This window comes from Sugiyamaella lignohabitans, chromosome A (assembly GCF_001640025.1).
Source record: "Sugiyamaella lignohabitans strain CBS 10342 chromosome A, complete sequence".
NCBI lineage: Eukaryota > Fungi > Ascomycota > Dipodascomycetes > Dipodascales > Trichomonascaceae > Sugiyamaella > Sugiyamaella lignohabitans.
In genome coordinates, this window is record NC_031672.1 from 3,532,314 (window position 1) to 3,550,066 (window position 17,753).

A 17,753-nucleotide genomic window follows, 5' to 3' on the forward strand; every position below is an offset into this window, starting at 1 on the left:
GTAGCAACTGGGGTGCTGGTAAAGATGATGATGTTGATGCTGGTCTGTGAGAAACCGTCTTAGGTGGACTATTTTCCTTATTGAGCCATTCTTGCATGTCAACATAATCTTTTCCGACCTGTACCATGACCCGGTCGTCGATTTTCTTTACTTGCAATGTATTTCCGTCAGAAGCGGTATTGTTAGATGCTTGTGGTGCAAAATATGGTGCCTGTTGATGGTGAAATGTATTGGATAATGGCGATGACGGAGATGGATAATGCTGGTGCGAGTGGGCAGCAAGACTGCCTAACTCACTAGATGGTGATGCGTGTATTGCGGATAACGTCAAATGGCTCTCACTTTTCCGTTTACTAGCAGTAGCAGTAGGCGCCCACGAACGAAGGGAAGAAGGAGATGATTTACGCTGTGTGCGAGTTCGACGGAAAGAAGACGAGGGTGTACCAACACTGCTTCTACTACTTCTACTTCTTCTGCTGGTGGTCGAAATTTGGTCTAAAGAAGGTGAAGTCGGCAGAGCACTGTTTCCCGGTCCACTGGAACTAGCGCCCTTAGTAGCCCTAGGAGAAGACGAGAGTCCAGATTGAGCCGAAAGCAAATTGCTTTGTTCCTGTTTAGCAACTTCGAACACATGCATGAGGCTGGGCATTTCGGCTACTATAGATGACTTAGTAGAGCCAATTGATGATATGTCGTCAAATGAAGATGCTAATGAAAAAGACCTGCTATGGTCAAGATTGTTTTTCCTTCGGTTGTTGATGTTGTTGTTATTGTTCAAAGTGTAATGAGTGTCCTGCCATCCAAAATGTTGGGTATTAGGTGACAGTCGATGCGGTGAATCAAGTAAAATGCTGTCATCTAAATTTTCTGGTTGTTGGTTATGAGAAGCAGAGAATTTTACAAACATGGATTGCAAATCTTGTGATATCTGGTACGTTTCTTGAGCTGATTCCAAGGGCGAAGACTCCATTTCAGCAATCAATTGTTTCACAAAATCTCTGTAAGCCAATACTAATGCGTTTGTCTCAGCTCTTTTGGAATGGTCATCTACTTCTGATTTTGAAAGCAATTGAGATAATTCGTAGTGAATTTTGATCAAAGTTGATCTTGAAATGACCATCAGCAGCTTGGATTCTAGAATAGCGTATGACTTGACAATTCTCAACACAATCATGGTAAGAACTGTTCCAGCATCAGTGTGCATCGATGGTAGAGAATACACCTTTTGTTTTAAAATGTAAATATCCCATGACGATATTTCAGTCAACAAGGACTGCGCACGTTTCATCACTACTACAGCTAAATCCAGTTCAAACTGACGAGCCTCTCGTTCAAAATCAAATGCAATCAAGATAGAAAAGACAGATCGATTATCCAATTCATGTGTGTACTTCAGTAATGTTGACAGGATAAAATTAGCAGTGAGAATGTCCTCGGCTTCTATAGGCTTGAATGTTGTGCAGAGTGCCTCAAGGTCGGCCTCATTAATCTCGTAACATTGCAAAATGTCTAAAATGGCATCCCCAGTAGATGAAGATTCCTGTTCTACAGATTCGTAGGCAGTTGTCAGCCCATCACTACCAGCCGATTCTGACGAGTATATCGTCGTGGTCTGAGGATTAAGTGTGGCAGTTGACATCCTCAGCTGCTGCCCGGACAAAAGATGTAGTCCTGGAGCTCCGTATCTCTCCTTACTGTAACTATAGCGAATGCAATTGTAAGTGCTCCTATAGGATTGACTGTCCTGGATGAGGTCGATCTTGTTGAATGAGGTCGATGTTGCTAGATGAGGTCAAACTTGTCTTGTTGGACAAAGTTGGACAGTGATAGCTGCGATTGATAAAACAAACGTAAAGATCAAATGAAATCTAATAATGTGAAAAAATGTCCGAAATATTCTATAAATTAATGCTCAGTCTAAATGCAATCGTTTCTGTGCCGTGGTTGTCGTCGGTCTTTGAATATGATATTCTTATCTGCTATAAAAAGTCGAATGTTTGTTTTGATAGCTGTAATGCCGTCTATTCCTCGTAACAACCAGTTCTAATCGCTATATCCCCTATCAATGCACGAGATCAATTCCATCCAATTGATCCGTTTAAACAAAATGCCATGAAGTTCGCCAGGATCTAATAAATGATGGCCCTTGATCTGGTGAGTTCAAGATATTCCTCACGCGCTCGGTTGCTGCGTTTGACTTGCGTCTCACTTGCGTTACAGCCCGAAATTAACTGATTGGGATCAATCAAAATATGCAACCAAAACGAATTACCGCTTACCGCTTATTTTCGGCCGTTCAATTTGTGGTGTGATTCTATCTATCTTGACCGGGATCACCACGATAAACCTGTAGCAAAAAAATTGGCTGTCTTAAAAGAGTCTGCCCCAGAACGAGGAAACTTTAACTTTCTCTGGTAGTTGGAGCCAGACAAATGTTTAATCTTGTTCCTAGTGTTGCCAAATGCACTAAAATAAATCTGTACAAGGTCAGGATTCAAAATGTTACTCTCCTAAACACCAGCCACAGCTCGGTACATGTCTCATTCCTTGTATACTCAATTTATAGCACTTTGCAGTAATAGCTGCGAAGTCAGACGAGTGAGATGAGCCTGTTCAAACCCTGACTATTCTAACGATTTCCTATTACTTTGAAAAATAGTACCGATATCTCAAGATAACGTTTGATCTGAAAACAAATCAAAACAAATAAATAAATCTGTCCCATAAAAACAAAGCAGTTACGGCACGGGCACGTTTTGGCGTAACGCCTCACCACCGCAAGCCAGCAGTCGTCCTACTCACCCGCCAGACCGGCCGAACCTTAACTGCCATTCCGATCGTGTGAGTTACCAAACCTGCACATTTGCGCTTCTTCTCGTCGCTATAGCGACTGGTCGTTCTTCTGCAGGGCGAACCGTGAGGCTGGGTTCGTGGGGTTGTGGTCTTTGCCTCCGGCGGCTGGGGCTCCGCCCCAGACCCCGTAGCTCCTGCTTCGCAGGAGATTGCGGGGAGCATGGGTGCTCAATTGGTGTGTGGAGAGACGAACTGTGGGGTCTGGTGTACAGTCCTGGTGGGTACAGGAAGTGTGATGAGTATGCAGGGTCTATGCAGGGTCTATGTATGTGATTCACATAGGTAATTTTTGAAGATATATAGTGGCTCGAGAGGAGAGCTTGGGAAAAGAGTCGATGGCCATCTGTACAGACTGACAGCCAACCTTGACTACGCCGCGACGCACTAATTGGAACACCGAGTCTTCGGACACAGCAGTTTCGCCGATGTCTACTTCGCGAAGCAGTGGACAGTGCAATAAGGTCTCAATAATGTGGCTGTCATTGACAAAACTGTTACCAAATAGCGATAACTGCTTTAGTTGGGGACAGTTTACAAAAAAAGATCCTTTGAAGTCCCTATTCAATACAGGATCCATATGGTCTAAAATCACTCGCTGTAGAACTTGACCGCACCCAAACTGGGTGAAGATGTTTTTGATGTGTATTTTACAGCTTGTAAGTTCTAGTGTCTCGAGTTCATTGAGGTAACCTGCCATATCCCTTAAATGTGGCCATTCTACTCGGTCCAGTTTTAGGCTAGAAAGATGACTTGGCCATTCAGTTGGCATTTCTGTATTAGTTGTTGCAGAGATCCTGGTAGGTTTTCCAGATGAGATGGATAAAGATCTCAGTTTGTCATTTTTAAAAGTACTAGAAAGCCAAGAGACATCACCGCTGTTGAGGGTGTTGAACGTCAGCGATAAATTCTCAAGATTTGGAAATGTCTTCATGGAAAGAGAGCTCATACTAAAGTCAAAGACTGCTAATTTCAACTTGAGCGTCTTTAGTGATGGATATTCATGTGATTCAGTGTGTGTAATTGTATATGCCGCTAGGTCAATATCTTGTAAATTGGCAGAATTCTTTCCAAAGAACTCGTCCAGGTAGATAATACGACGCTCTGTAGAAGGACTGTTTCCCTCGAAAGATAGGGTTAGCTTTTGCATTGGAAGAAAATTGCTGATCGATCTGACAGAAGTACCAGATATAAGATGTAAATGCTCAATCGACTTGCCAGAATATTTACTTGTCGCACGAGATATCAGTTCTAGGCTTCTTTTCTCTGCATCATAGCTGGCGAATGGGCCAATCCTTAAATATTTCAACGTTCTAATTGGAGAAGAGATCGTAGGAGACACCATGAATACTTTATCTAGACACCTTTCCAGATTCTTAGCAGTATGTCTTTTACGTTTGAACTGAGAAAAATCTATCGATGTAGCCCAGAGATAATGGTCATTAGCAAGGTAATCGTGCCATGACTTCGATACTGACTGTAATCTGAGCCATTCTTTTGTGCCCAGATACTGAAATATGGCATAGCTGACTTCTGCTGGAAAAACAGCAAGAGGATCCTGTCTTTGATTGAAATTGGTTTTCTGTTTGAGTTTCTGCATATGACCATCCATTACTGATTGTAGCTTTTCCCATCTCTTCATTGCAACAGGGTCTGAAGGCTTGATCCGTGTGACTTTCTTGGCTTCTATTAGCACCTCCAAAGCCTGGAAATACTTCTTTTCCATCTTCACCATCAACAGAGCACATCTCAAGTAGCCAGCAGGATCAGTAGGAATTAGTTTTATGAGCAATTTAGCATCAGTCATGGAATTCCTGAACAATTCAGCTTTCTCAGCAGCCACTGCGCGTCGCTCTACAACATCGAAAAGAGCTCGAGGACTGCACCCGTTTTTTTTACCCCATTGAATAGCCTGGGTGAAACTGTCGATAGCATTGCTATAATTCCCTTGTAGAAAATATTCGTCTCCACGCTTAATAAACGTTTTCATTTGTCTGATCTGTTGCAACTGTAAACAGATCACATGTGAAATTTACGCGTCTCCACGCTTAATAAAAGCCTTCTATTGTCTGATCTGCTGCAATTGTAAACAAATCACCTGCGAAATATAATCGAAAGCCGTGTGATCTAATTAAACTGTGCATGATGATCCAGATCAGGGTCTGAAAAAAATACTTTTAAGATTGCATGTTGCCCCTGAGCACCAGCTTAAGTCGAGTATTTAGCTCTGGTGACCACCCCAGTGCCCGACTCGAGCGAAGCGAAAGGAGCAGCGGGGTCGGAAGCGGAGCCCCAGCCGCTGAAGGCATGCCCCCCTCCCCCCACAGAAGAGAAAATTGCAGCCTTGCAGCCGGCTTCTGTCCCATCCGTTGTAGCTAGTTAGAGTAATGTCACGATTATCTACTGATTAGCTCAAATTGTTTTACGATAAAAGTATAATTGAGTGCGGGGAATTTACCCCAGTCTCTGGAGATATGATTCTTCCTTTACGATGAACCCTATTTCGCTACCACTACTCAACAATCACATTACGGTCTATGAGTCCGGGTGAATACGGTAAAGTCTAGTCGTTTCATCCATCCTATAATTATTAATCATAGGAGATATCATAGGAGCAGTGGTCCCTGTCAGAGTTGATCGTCGAGACCGGCGTAAGCTATCCGACATGTGGCGGATAAGTGACAAGGTGTCGGATGCATGTTTTTACAGGCCTATCAACTGAACCTATTTGTAAACTACCTAAAACTGGTCAGATAGTGTCTAACCATAAGTCGACAGGAAGACCGGCCCGAGATCTGATCCGATATTCCTGACATGATGTTCTCTTCCCCACATCTCTGAGTACTTACAGTCACCCGACAAAGCTGGGGAAACATCCGACTGACGTTTATTTCCCCACAGACTCGATGGTGTCATGTTTTGATCTGCATCTTCCTCACGAGTATATATATCCTGTGAAATTTATTCAGTATTGATATTTAGCATATTAATTTTGGTGGTTTGTCTATTTAATCACTACCTTATTCTAGTTCCTCTGTCTTCTATTATTCAAAAAACAAAAATGGAACAATCATTCACAGATCAGTCTTTCACCGACCTCGTTATTGGGGCTATGGGTCCTAAGACCACACCCAAGATGAGACGTATTTTGGGATCACTTATTCAGCATATTCATGATTTTACTCGTGAAAACCATATCACTGTTGATGAGTGGTTGGCTGGTGTCGAATTTATCAATCGCATTGGCCAGATTTCGGACGACAAGCGGGATGAGGGTATCCTTGTATCAGATGTGTTTGGACTTGAGTCGCTGGTGGATTCACTCACGAATCAGATTGGTGGTGCTGCTGGTCAGTCTACTGAAACTGCTATTATTGGACCATTCTACAGATCAGGCTCGCCTAGATATCCTAATGGAGCTTCTATCATTCAAAAGGATGTTGGCGGTGAATTAGCTTGGGTTCATGGCCGAGTTACTGATAAACAGGGCAAACCGCTAGCCGGTGTTGAACTTGAGGTCTGGCATACTGCTCCAAATGGATTGTATGAACAGCAAGATCCAGATCAACCTGAGTATAACTTACGAGGAACTTTTACGACTGATGAAAATGGAAAGTATGATTATATCTGCCTCCGCCCTACAAGCTACCCAATTCCCTATGATGGACCTGCCGGTGATCTATTGAGATTGATGGACAGACATCCTAATAGACCTTCTCATATTCACTGGAGAGTCACTAAGCAAGGCTATCACTCTCTTATTACACAGATCTATGACAGTCGAGACGATTACGTTACCAATGATGCTGTTTTTGCTGTCAAAGATGGGCTTGTTGTTGAGTTCACTGACGCCTCTGATGAGGCTAAAAAGAGAAATGTCCAATTTGAGCTTGCCTATGATATTACTCTTTCTACCAGTGACGAGGCTGCTGCTGCTCTCAAGAGAAGAGACGAGATTCTACTAAAAAAGGAGCAAGAACTTGCCAAGACTGGTCAAGTACAAACTGCTTATCGAAACGGATCGCATTAGTGGTGATTTCAGTGTCTATCTTTTGAATGTAAATTTATGTTTCGTTCTCAATCTATCGTATATATGAAGAGCCGGTGCATGAAAAATAAATGATATTAAAAAAAGGTAACAAATATAAAAAAAGAAATTGAAAATAAAATAAAATAAAATAAAACAAAAAAAGACTTAAATGTTAATTATAATAATAATTAACCCAGAAAAAGAGAAGCACCCGAAGTGGGAGTCGAACCCACAATCTTCAGATATCGTATTGCTTCCTATTGCTAGGAGGAATAGAAGTCTAACGCGTTAACCAATTGCGCTATCCGGGCTTTTCCTGTTGAAAATCTTATTTCTGAATTGCCCAAATAGTGTGTGCTTTGTCGATCTATATTTTAGAGTTTTCAATAAACTTAATATTTTTGCTTATCTAGTGCTGATAGATACTTCTATCGTTTTTGATATGTCTCTAGAATGCATATACTGTTAATATTTTATAGAGATCAAGTCGATTTAAGGGTTTCAGCTGGGTCTTCTCAACCCCTAGCCAATATGTGCCTTAAATATGCAGTGTATCTTTGGCCGGGTCTGTGACAATTTCACATATATCACCAAATATAAATTTTTGGTAAAATAAAAATCAAATCAAGAATATTAAAAAACAGCACCAGGAAACAAACAAAGATATACCACAAGAAGAATAAATAAAGTGCAAGGATATTTCTGAATACAAGTTGATTGAGCGGCGCATGAGGCTCAAATATCGACTTGGCTTGCCCACAAGCTGATATTTCAGCATCACAGTAATCAAAGTCAGATAGAGATACCATGACAGAAACTATAGAGCTGCCCAAGAAACGAACGGTAACATATATCGACGGACGACGAGTAGTATTAGACGAAAATGGAAAACCGTATGTATAAACCAAATTAAACAAGGTCAGGCCACATGTCTTGCCACACTATTTCACGTGCCAAGGAAGCTAATCAGACCATTATAGATGTCGCTCTTGTAATAGTCTACTAGACTTTCAGTTTGCGAACTCAAAGATAAATCCTAAAAAGATTTCCAAGGACAAAGACACAAACAAGTCAGCCCCAAAACAAGATACAAAGACAGACCAAAGTCCAGATACAACACGTAGGGCCAAAGATCGTGATCCATCGAAAGCTATTGCAGGACTAGCAGCTATGACTGGAGTTGGAGCAGCTTCTATTGATAAAAAACCAGCTATGGAAGAAGACGATGACGTCGTCATACAACCAAAGGACTGTCCACCTGATTCTCAATTGCTAGGACGGTCAACATGGACATTATTACACACAATGGCAGCCAATTACCCAGAGAAGGCTACATTTGCAGAGCAAGCAGAAATGGGCTCGTTTCTAAATATCTTCTCTAAAGTGTACCCCTGTTGGTACTGTGCAGACGATTTCCGCAGTTGGCTCAATAAACCAGAGAACAAACCAAAGCTGGGAGGTAAGGAAGAGTTCAGTCTCTGGCTTTGTGGTGCTCATAATCAAGTCAACAATAAATTGGGCAAGCCTCAATTCAAATGTGTAGACTGGAGATCTCGTTGGCTAGACGGGTGGTCTGACGGAAGATGTGATTGAGAGCATCGTGCCTCTGGCCTCTGGGACCCTGTCCCAGACCCCATTTGCTCTTTGAGCAAGCTATAAAATGCGCATAAATAAATTCCATGTATATAGACATATTTAATTCCCACTCAGAAATATAATCATCAACTTCATATTATTGGTAATTGCTATTTAACAATAAGCTAGTGTTAATCAGTCATGCTGAGACATATCACAGTTCACCGACTGTGGAATTCCGCAATTCTATGTATAGCTTGCTAGGTTCAAAGGAACAGAGCTACCTCTTCCACTTGGATAAAGCTTGGTTTTACCATCAAACTTGCGTGGTTTGGGAATGTCATTCTGGTTCCTGAATCTAAATCGCGAATCATCAATCTTCACAACAGGCGGAGCAGACTCAGACGATCCGTTAGATCGTCCGTTAGTTGCTGAGATTGTGTATGACGAAGGATCAATCTTTCGAATGTCAGAAGAAGCAGATGAGATTGTTCTTCGTGAAAAGATATTGAGAGACGTTGATCCTTGGCTTGGAGTGGATGGAGGAGATGAAGCAGGAGGAGGAGGGGCTGTCGAGGAAGGAGGTGCTACAGGAGGAGCTGGTGGTGGAGCAGGTGGAGCAGAGGGAGAAGGTGGAGCAAATGATGGAGGTGGGGGAGCAAGTGATGGTGCTGGTGGGGGAGAAGGGGGCACAACCGCCGAGCGAAGTGGGGAGATATGCGATGGCGTCGACAAAGCTGGGGCCGGTGGAGGTGGCGGAGGTGGTGGAGCTGGAGCAGAAGGCGCTGGAGCAGGTGGAGGTGGTGCTATTGATGATGAAAAAGAGGAAGTGGAAGGAGGTGGAGGTGGAGGAGGTGCAGGTGGCGGAGCTGCCGATGAAGAGAAAGATGGAGGCGCTGGTGGTGGAGGAGGGGGAGTAGCAGTCGATGAGAACAGAGAAGGGGGAGGAGGAGGAGCCGGTGGTGGTGGAGCAGAAGAAAAGTTGGCACTTGATGAAGAGACCGATGCAGAAGGTGGAGGTGGAGGGGGAGCCGGAGGAGCTGGTGACGAAGGTGGAGGAGTGAATGAATTCTGAGATGATCCACTTGGAGACCGTCCTCTAGTACCTCCACCAGGTACCGGTGGTCTTAAAGACGAAGAGGATCCTGGAGGTGGAGGAGGTGGTGTTGCTGGGAAGGATGACCCAGAGGCCAATGATGGCGACCGGGATGCCAATGACTTTGGTTTTCCAGGTATAGGAGCAGGAGGTTTACCGCCAGGACGAGATGACGGCACAGAAGGGGCAGTAGGAACCGTATTGCTAGAGGAACTGACGGACCGTCCCTTGAAGCCGGCACCACCAGAACCAGGAATGGGAGGTGCTGGTGCTGATGGCGGTGGTGGTGGAGCTCCTGAAGGAGCTGATGGGCCTGAATTGGGAGTTACATGTCTAAGTTTAGGAATTGACGGAGCGAATGAAGATGGTGAAGGAGATATTGGAATAGGAGGCGCAGGTGGTGCCGAGTTAGAAGGTGGAGGTGGAGGTGGTGGCGCTGGAGGAGCAGAACTGTCAGGAATTGGAGGAGCCCGTACTGGAGGTCTGCCTGATGGCAATGATGGAATGGAGGATGTAGTACCTGGACGACCAGGAATTACAGGAATTGCAGGAGCCGAACCAGACGGGGCAAAGCTAGAGTCACTGGAGTCCTTGCTTCTTTCAACATTGACTCCACCAGCTCTGTGTTTTAATTTGGGCATTCCACCAGCAAATAATCCAGCCAATTGAGGAGGACCGGCTGGAGGTTCGTCATCATCCATTGATGGGGCAGAAGGAGCAGAAGAGGGTGGAATTGGGGGAGCACGACCAGCATTCGTCGGCACTGGTGGAGCACCACCTCGTGATCTTGAGCTTGGTCCACCAGATCCTCCTGATGAACTCGATACAACTCTTCCACCTGTCTGAGGAGCACTTCTATCATTTGTTACAGCCTTTTTCAGTTTCATTCCTTTCCGAATATCGCCAAGTAAAGCATCTCTGCCACCACCAGCTCCAGGTGGGGGTCCTACGGGGGCCGGAGCTGACGTCGATTGACTGGAAAGTGATCCAAATGCCAAAGGAGGAGGTGGTGGAGGAGGCGGAGGTGGAGGTCCTGCCATGATTTATGAAGATTAACTGATGGTAACGAGAATTTAATTAACCTTGTACTGTGGTACTCGTTCCACTTCGGGTTCAGAAATGTTCGAAATGAGTCCCTATTTGTGGTCTTGCTTAAAAACACAAGATTGAAACTAGAAATTTATTACCAATCACTCGAACTGGTTTAATTGCCACAGATATACTAATCTAATTTTTAAAAAATAAAATTGTATCAATTTATCAATGAGAATAAGAGCCAAATGTGTCAGTGTCAATATCAAGGATAACAATGCGAACGCAAGTCAGTCTAGGTCAATCGCATTGCCTTTATAACCCTAGCCCACGACCTTATTAGAGGGAATGAAATATCCAACTCATGTCGATTACATCTCATATTTTTTATTTGTTAATATCATATTTTAACTAATGGAAGCGATTACTATGAATTCCTCAGTTTTTTTTGAACAAATAGATATGAGTCAAGGATCCGGGTAGGATCCGTGTAATAGGGTCATTTTTGGCTTGGGTAATTGAGAGATTAATAGATGGCATGAGCTAATAATGAATTGAGGTCGAACTGGATCAATCTGGGATCAAATTGTGAGATCAAACCACGGGTCAAACTGGATCAAACTGTGAGATAAAACTTAAAACTCCAGTTCCTGCGCACCGAACGATGGGAACTGTCTTTGTTTGTAGGGCAGAATTAAATGAAGTTGGGATGTCAGAAAAATATTTCATTTATCACCTATTTTTTCGGTTCCGGTTCCTAGACAGTCGAGCATAATTCCAAAGACAATGTTGAACTTCCCACCGACTTTACAAGAAAGGAGTCCAGTAAGAATACCAGTTATGCTCCATATACTATTCCAGCTTTCTGGGTGTTCGATGCTGAAACTTGCCACACACAAATTGGGATCCTCACGTCGAATATTCCATTTTGGGTTATCATTTTAATCTTAGGGGGGATTCTGGGATAGCACCGTTCAAACACCAGAGTTCCATAGTATTGGCCACCTTCATATACAGTTCCAGAGGGCGCACATAACAAGTAGTGCCATTCACGAATACTTCTTTCGTTGGGCACAGCTATTATACCTTCGGTTGGATTTTCTTGTAGGAGTTTATATTCTTTGGCTAGCTTTGGGTAGTTAGAAAATACAGTAAGCTCAATAGAAATAAAAATCAACATCAGCTACGCTAAGTTGTATGACATACTCTTTTCTATGCTTGGGTTGAAATCGCCATTTTAAGATAACTATGGATTGTCGAAAAAATGTGCTGGCAGGGCAAACAGATGTTGACCTACAGGGCCTGGCCCTGATTATTAAATATTATGTCAATGATAAAGTACAAATTATGTGTACCCCAGCGTACTAATGAAAAACGATTGTAAACGTTTACAAAATGATTGATGTTTGTTTATTAGGCTAGTTCATGGATATGGAAACCACAGAGCCTCCCTTACTTTTCTCAGCTTTAAAATAACTGCCAAGGTAGGTATTAAATAAAGCAGGATAATTAATTTAGACGTCATAAGAAAATGCAGAGAATTAACAAAGAGACAGGGATTTATTCCATGACTCATAAGCCAAAAAATTCTGGAGACAAGAGATCTCCGTCTAAATCCAAGTCTAGTGGCAATTCGGCAGAATCATCAAGTAGACACAAACACAAATACCGGCGAAGTGGTCATCAATCTAAGAGCTCATTTCCGAGACTAGATGACATAGACCATTTGGGAATTACCTTGACATCTCCGAATGCCCTTTCGGCAGGTTTTGAGACAGATGGTAAGCAAGATGACCCTAGTTCTTTGAACGAATGGCAAACTAACTTTGCTTCAGAAAATAATAGCTCTGCATGGACCGTAGAAGAGAATGGACTTGATGAGAGCACGGATGGAGAGCAGGCTGTTGGTGTGAATAAAGACAAAGTGAAGTCAGAAATTGATGCCATTGAAAAGCAGGCAAACTCTGGTGATATTAGACAGGCACTGAATAGAAATGTAGACGGAATATCTCTAGACTATGGATCACCTTTGTATTACGCATGGAGTTCTAATGATAATGCCAGTCCTCCAATATCTGCTAAGGAAATTTCTGACATATTCATCCGGGTAGGAGACACATTTGGTTTCCAGAAGGACAATGTTAAGAACATGTTTGAGCATCTGATGGTATTATTAGACTCTCGTTCTTCAAGACTGGGTATGAGCAGAGCTTTGCTTAGCTTACATGCCGATTACATTGGAGGAGAAAACGCTAACTTTCGCAAATGGTATTTTGCTGCACAAATAGATGGTTACAAGCATTCTCAAACCACGATCGACCCGAATTCAAAGCCTGAGACGCCCCTTTCTAAGCAAAAATATGATTGCAACAACCTAGATGCCGCTCTGGAAATTTGGAGAAAACAAATGGCGTCCATGTCAACTGAGCACCGCATTTCGCAAATAATAATTTATCTGTTGTGCTGGGGAGAAGCGAATCAAGTAAGGTTTATGCCTGAATGTCTTGCTTTCATTTTTTTGTGTGCAAACGAACATTACTTTCATTCCATTAATGCTTCTTCTGCCGCAAGCTACGAGTATTCTACAGGGCCGTCGATGGTTGGTTCCAAGGAATACTCTGAGTTTTACTTTCTCGAGAAAATTATAACTCCATTTTATGATATACTGCGGGGACAGCTTTATGAAAACGTTAACGGAGTATATATACGCAAAGAAAGGGATCACAGCAAAGTTATTGGATATGATGATATCAACCAGCTGTTTTGGTATAAACAGGGAATAGAACGGTTGAAATTAGAAAATGGAGAATCGCTAGTTAGTTTGCCCATTTACGAGTGGTATTCAAACTTAGAGTATGTCAAATGGAACAGAGCGTTTTACAAGACTTATTGTGAGACACGGTCATGGTTACACATGGCTATTAATTTCAACAGAATATGGATCATCCATTTATCAATGTTCTGGTTCTACACTGCGTTTAATTCTCCATCACTCTACACGATTGACTTTGATTATACCAAGAACAATCAGCCACCATCACATGTAAGATGGACAGTTGTGGCGCTTGGTGCCGCAATAGGCCCATTTGTAAACATAGTTGCGACAGCGTCCGAGTATATGTTTGTTCCACGTAAATTTCCAGGAGCTCAAGGTTTGCTACTGCGACTGGTTATCCTAATTATTGCATTAGCAATTGTTGTGGCACCAACTCTATATATTTTGCTCAAGAGGCCACTAAATGGACCGGACAGAGTAGGCACTAGTATTGCCATTGTTCAAATGGCGCTAGCAATTGTATTTACGATATTCTTCTCCATAACTCCCTTGGGTCATCAGTTCGGGAGCTTATTTTCTAGAGATAAAGGGAGGAAAAATCTTGGAACTAAATACTTCACTGCCGCTTTTCATGAATTGCGTGGAAACGACAGGTTGATCTCTTATGGTCTATGGGTTTCAATATTGGTTGCAAAACTTACTGAGTCGTACTTCTTTTTAACCTTGTCTTTGCGAGATCCTATTCGAGAGCTGTCGGTACTGAATCTTTCAAACTGCATTGGGGATGTTTACTTGGGTCCTGTACTCTGCAAACAACAAGCCAAGATAGTCATGTTTGGAATGTTTGTAACCGACCTTGTTTTGTTCTTCCTAGATTCATACCTGTGGTACATCATATTCAATACTCTCTTTTCTGTGGCGAGATCATTCTATCTCGGCGTATCCATTTGGACTCCTTGGCGTAACATCTACTCAAGGCTTGTGAAGAGAATTTCTTCAAAAATTCTATTTGGTCATGGTATTCCTTCAAATACAGATCAAGGTACGAAAATGGTATCTGACATTTGGAATGGTATCATTGACAGCATGTACATGCAACATCTAATCCCATTTGGAGAATGCGAAAAACTTCTATTTAAAATAGAAAAGTCACCAGAAGGAAAAGAAGAGGTGGTTGAGCCGACGTTTTTTTTATCACAAGAAGATCAATCTTTTCATTCGTCTGTTTTTGAAGCTCAATCTGAGGCGGAGAGACGGATATCATTTTTTGCCCAGTCTCTAGCGACGCCAATACCAGAAACGTATCCAATTGAAAATATGCCTACATTCACTGTACTTATACCTCATTATCGTGAGAAGATTATGCTCGGTATTCGTGAGGTGATTAGAGGAGATGATCAAGATGCCAGAATATCACTCTTGGAATATCTAAAACAACTCCACCCGCTAGAATGGGACTGTTTTGTGGAGAAAACAAAGGAAGAAAACTTGATAAAAGCCATTGGTCTCTCCAACGACAACAGAAAACATCAGACTGGACATTCTGAAATCCCATTTTACTGTATCGGCTTCAAATATGCCGAAGACTCTGAAGTCTACAAGACAAGAATTTGGGCATCTGAAAGAGCGCAAACCCTATACAGAACTGTTGCTGGATTTACAAAGTACTCTGAAGCGATACGACTTTTGTATGATGTCGAAAATAAATCTGGTGTGTCCAGTTGTTTACAAAATGTTGAAAAAGTCATAGATCGTAAATTCAGACTTTTGGTCAGTATGCAGAGATATCCAGAGTTTAACGAAGATGAACGCGAGGATACAGAGCAGCTTTTGTTGAACTTTCCTCAGCTGAAAATAGCCTATATTTCGAAAGAGATTGACGAGTCGAGTGGCACCGAATATTATTATTCTGTGTTAATTGATAGAGATTCAATGTTAAACAAGGATGGCTCAAGGGAGCCTAATATTAAAATCCGTCTTTCAGGAGATCCAATACTAGGAGATGGCAAGGGTGACAATCAAAACCATGCAATTATATTTTACCGTGGCGAATATATTCAACTGGTTGATGCAAACCAAGACAACTACCTTGAAGAGTGTTTGAAAATCCGAAGTGTTCTAGCAGAATTCGAGGAGATTGCATACCCCAGAGATCCATATAGCCCGGCTACCAATATTGAAGGAAACTCTGGGAATGCTTTACCCCGCGCGCCGGTGGCAATTTTAGGAGCACGAGAGTATGTCTTTTCAGAGAATATTGGCGTTTTAGGCGACGTAGCTGCCGGAAAAGAACAGACATTTGGTACATTATTTGCCAGAACTTTGGCCAAGATTGGCGGCAAACTTCATTACGGCCACCCAGATTTTCTCAACGGCATATTTATGACAACAAGAGGTGGTGTGTCCAAGGCTCAAAAGGGTCTTCATTTGAACGAAGATATATATGCGGGAATGACAGCTATCCTACGAGGAGGCCGAATAAAGCACAGCGAGTACATCCAGTGTGGAAAGGGAAGAGATCTGGGGTTTGGTTCTATCCTAAACTTTACCAGTAAAATTGGGGCTGGAATGGGCGAGCAGATGCTGTCAAGAGAATATTTCTATCTTGGCACTCGACTACCATTAGATCGATTTCTGTCATTTTACTATGCTCATCCCGGGTTTCACATTAATAATATGTTCATTGTTGTTTCCTTAGAGCTGTTTTTAGTGGTGATGCTGAACCTGGCAGCTCTTGCTGGAGAGACGGTTATTTGTGATTACGATCCAAATGCACCAAACACTGACGTCCATCATCCTCCGGGCTGTCAAAATCTGATTCCTTTATTCAAATGGGTAGAGAGATGTGTTCTTTCAATTTTCGTAGTATTCTTTATCTCATTTCTTCCACTATTTGTACAGGAGTTAACAGAAAGAGGGTTTTGGCGCTCAACCACAAGACTTGGAAAACATTTGTTGTCTCTGTCTCCTATATTTGAAGTGTTTGTCTGTCAGATATATGCCCAGTCACTTACTTATGATTTGTCAATGGGAGGAGCAAAGTATATCTCTACCGGAAGAGGGTTTGCTACTTCAAGAATCTCGTTTGCTACTCTTTATACTAGGTTTGCTACTACATCTATTTACTTTGGGACCAGGTCGTTTGTCATGCTACTGTTTATAATAATCACATCCTGGAAAGTTTCCTTGTTGTGGTTTCTGATTACTACAGTGGCATTGTGTCTCGCACCAGTGATTTATAATCCTCACCAGTTTGCTCGTCATGCGTTTATCCTCGACTATAGGAATTTTATTCTATGGCTCTTCAGAGTAGAGAAGGTGGGCGGTGAAGGAAGCGGACAGCATATAAACTCGTGGATTGGGTACATCAGAGAAAACCGAGCACAGATCACCGGGTACAAACGTAAAACGTTAGAAACGTTGGATAGTCATAAAGAAGGCTCCATTCCCAAGATTCTGAATATAATCACATCAGAGGTGCTCATTCCACTACTTGTGGCTTCTTCGGCAGTGATTCCGTATCTGTATGTTCATTCTCAAAACAAGATCCGCGCCTTGAAGCCTTATTCGAATCCCATAATGAGACTGGGAATATGCGCATTTGGCCCAATGCTTGTGGACGGAATGGTGATATTAATTACATTTTTCATTGCCTGTTGTACGAACCCTCTCTCTAAACGAGTGAAAAAGAAGGACCGTGCCGAAATAATGTCGCCAGGCCTGGCAATTATCACCCACCTAATCGCAGTGGTTAATCATTTTGCATTTTTCGAAGTAATGTGGCTAATGGAAAGGTGGAATTTTCGCCGGGCACTGCTAGGAATCATATCAGTAATTTTGGTTCAAACCTGTATCATTAAAATCATCACAGGACTGCTGCTGACAAGAGAGCTCAAACACTCGAGAAGTTCTGTGTCTTGGTGGACAGGCGGTTGGGCGACTTCTGAGTTAGGGTGGATGGTTACGACCCAGCCAATACGGGAGTATATTTGCAAGGTCATGGAAATGAGTCTTTTTGCACTGGATTTTACGCTCGGACATTTCATTTTCTTTGTACAGAGCCCGCTATTATCAATACCATACATTGATCGATGGCACAGTATGATGTTGTTTTGGCTGAGACCCAAAAAGCAGAAACTGTCGGAAAAGCTCGTGTCATCTACTACCACTGTTTGGCGGCAAAATAGGCGGATGAGGAGGTACTCAGCTTTGTTTCTTCTAGTGATGATATTGTTCATGGCAGCCTTGATTGGGCCAGCATTTATCCCCGAGGAATACAAAAATGCGGTTGCTGATTATGTAGAGTCGTATTATCCTGGAATCGTAAGCCCCACCCCAGCTCGTTAAGGAAAATAGAAACGATAGTTATAATCTAATTAATAAAAGTTCCCTAG

The 17,753-nt window shown here is 42.5% G+C and overlaps 5 protein-coding genes and 1 non-coding gene across 6 annotated transcripts; 3 read left to right on the plus strand and 3 right to left on the minus strand.

Annotated features, from left to right (window-relative positions):
• Positions 1–3,127: 3,127 nt before the first annotated feature.
• Positions 3,128–4,840, minus strand: AWJ20_1115 (uncharacterized protein; the record flags this gene model as incomplete). The annotated part of the gene is made up of 1 exon (XM_018877968.1): positions 3,128–4,840. One exon carries the CDS (start codon positions 4,838–4,840, stop codon positions 3,128–3,130), a length of 1,713 nt encoding a protein of 570 aa, XP_018735318.1.
• A 1,071-nt stretch (positions 4,841–5,911) lies between these two features.
• Positions 5,912–6,880, plus strand: AWJ20_1116 (uncharacterized protein; the record flags this gene model as incomplete). The annotated part of the gene is made up of 1 exon (XM_018877969.1): positions 5,912–6,880. The coding sequence occupies one exon, from the start codon at positions 5,912–5,914 to the stop codon at positions 6,878–6,880; it is 969 nt and encodes a 322-aa protein (XP_018735319.1).
• A 208-nt stretch (positions 6,881–7,088) lies between these two features.
• Positions 7,089–7,191, minus strand: AWJ20_1117 (the record flags this gene model as incomplete). Its single annotated transcript has 1 exon — positions 7,089–7,191. It is a non-coding gene; the product is annotated as a tRNA-Arg (tRNA).
• Positions 7,192–8,050: 859 nt separating this feature from the next.
• ERV1 (Erv1p) lies at positions 8,051–8,473 on the plus strand (the record flags this gene model as incomplete). Its single annotated transcript, XM_018877970.1, has 1 exon — positions 8,051–8,473. One exon carries the CDS (start codon positions 8,051–8,053, stop codon positions 8,471–8,473), a length of 423 nt encoding a protein of 140 aa, XP_018735320.1.
• Positions 8,474–8,701: 228 nt separating this feature from the next.
• Positions 8,702–10,591, minus strand: VRP1 (Vrp1p; the record flags this gene model as incomplete). Its single annotated transcript, XM_018877971.1, has 1 exon — positions 8,702–10,591. One exon carries the CDS (start codon positions 10,589–10,591, stop codon positions 8,702–8,704), a length of 1,890 nt encoding a protein of 629 aa, XP_018735321.1.
• A 1,523-nt stretch (positions 10,592–12,114) lies between these two features.
• Positions 12,115–17,706, plus strand: FKS1 (1,3-beta-D-glucan synthase; the record flags this gene model as incomplete). The annotated part of the gene is made up of 1 exon (XM_018877972.1): positions 12,115–17,706. The coding sequence occupies one exon, from the start codon at positions 12,115–12,117 to the stop codon at positions 17,704–17,706; it is 5,592 nt and encodes a 1,863-aa protein (XP_018735322.1).
• Between the last annotated feature and the right edge of the window lie 47 nt (positions 17,707–17,753).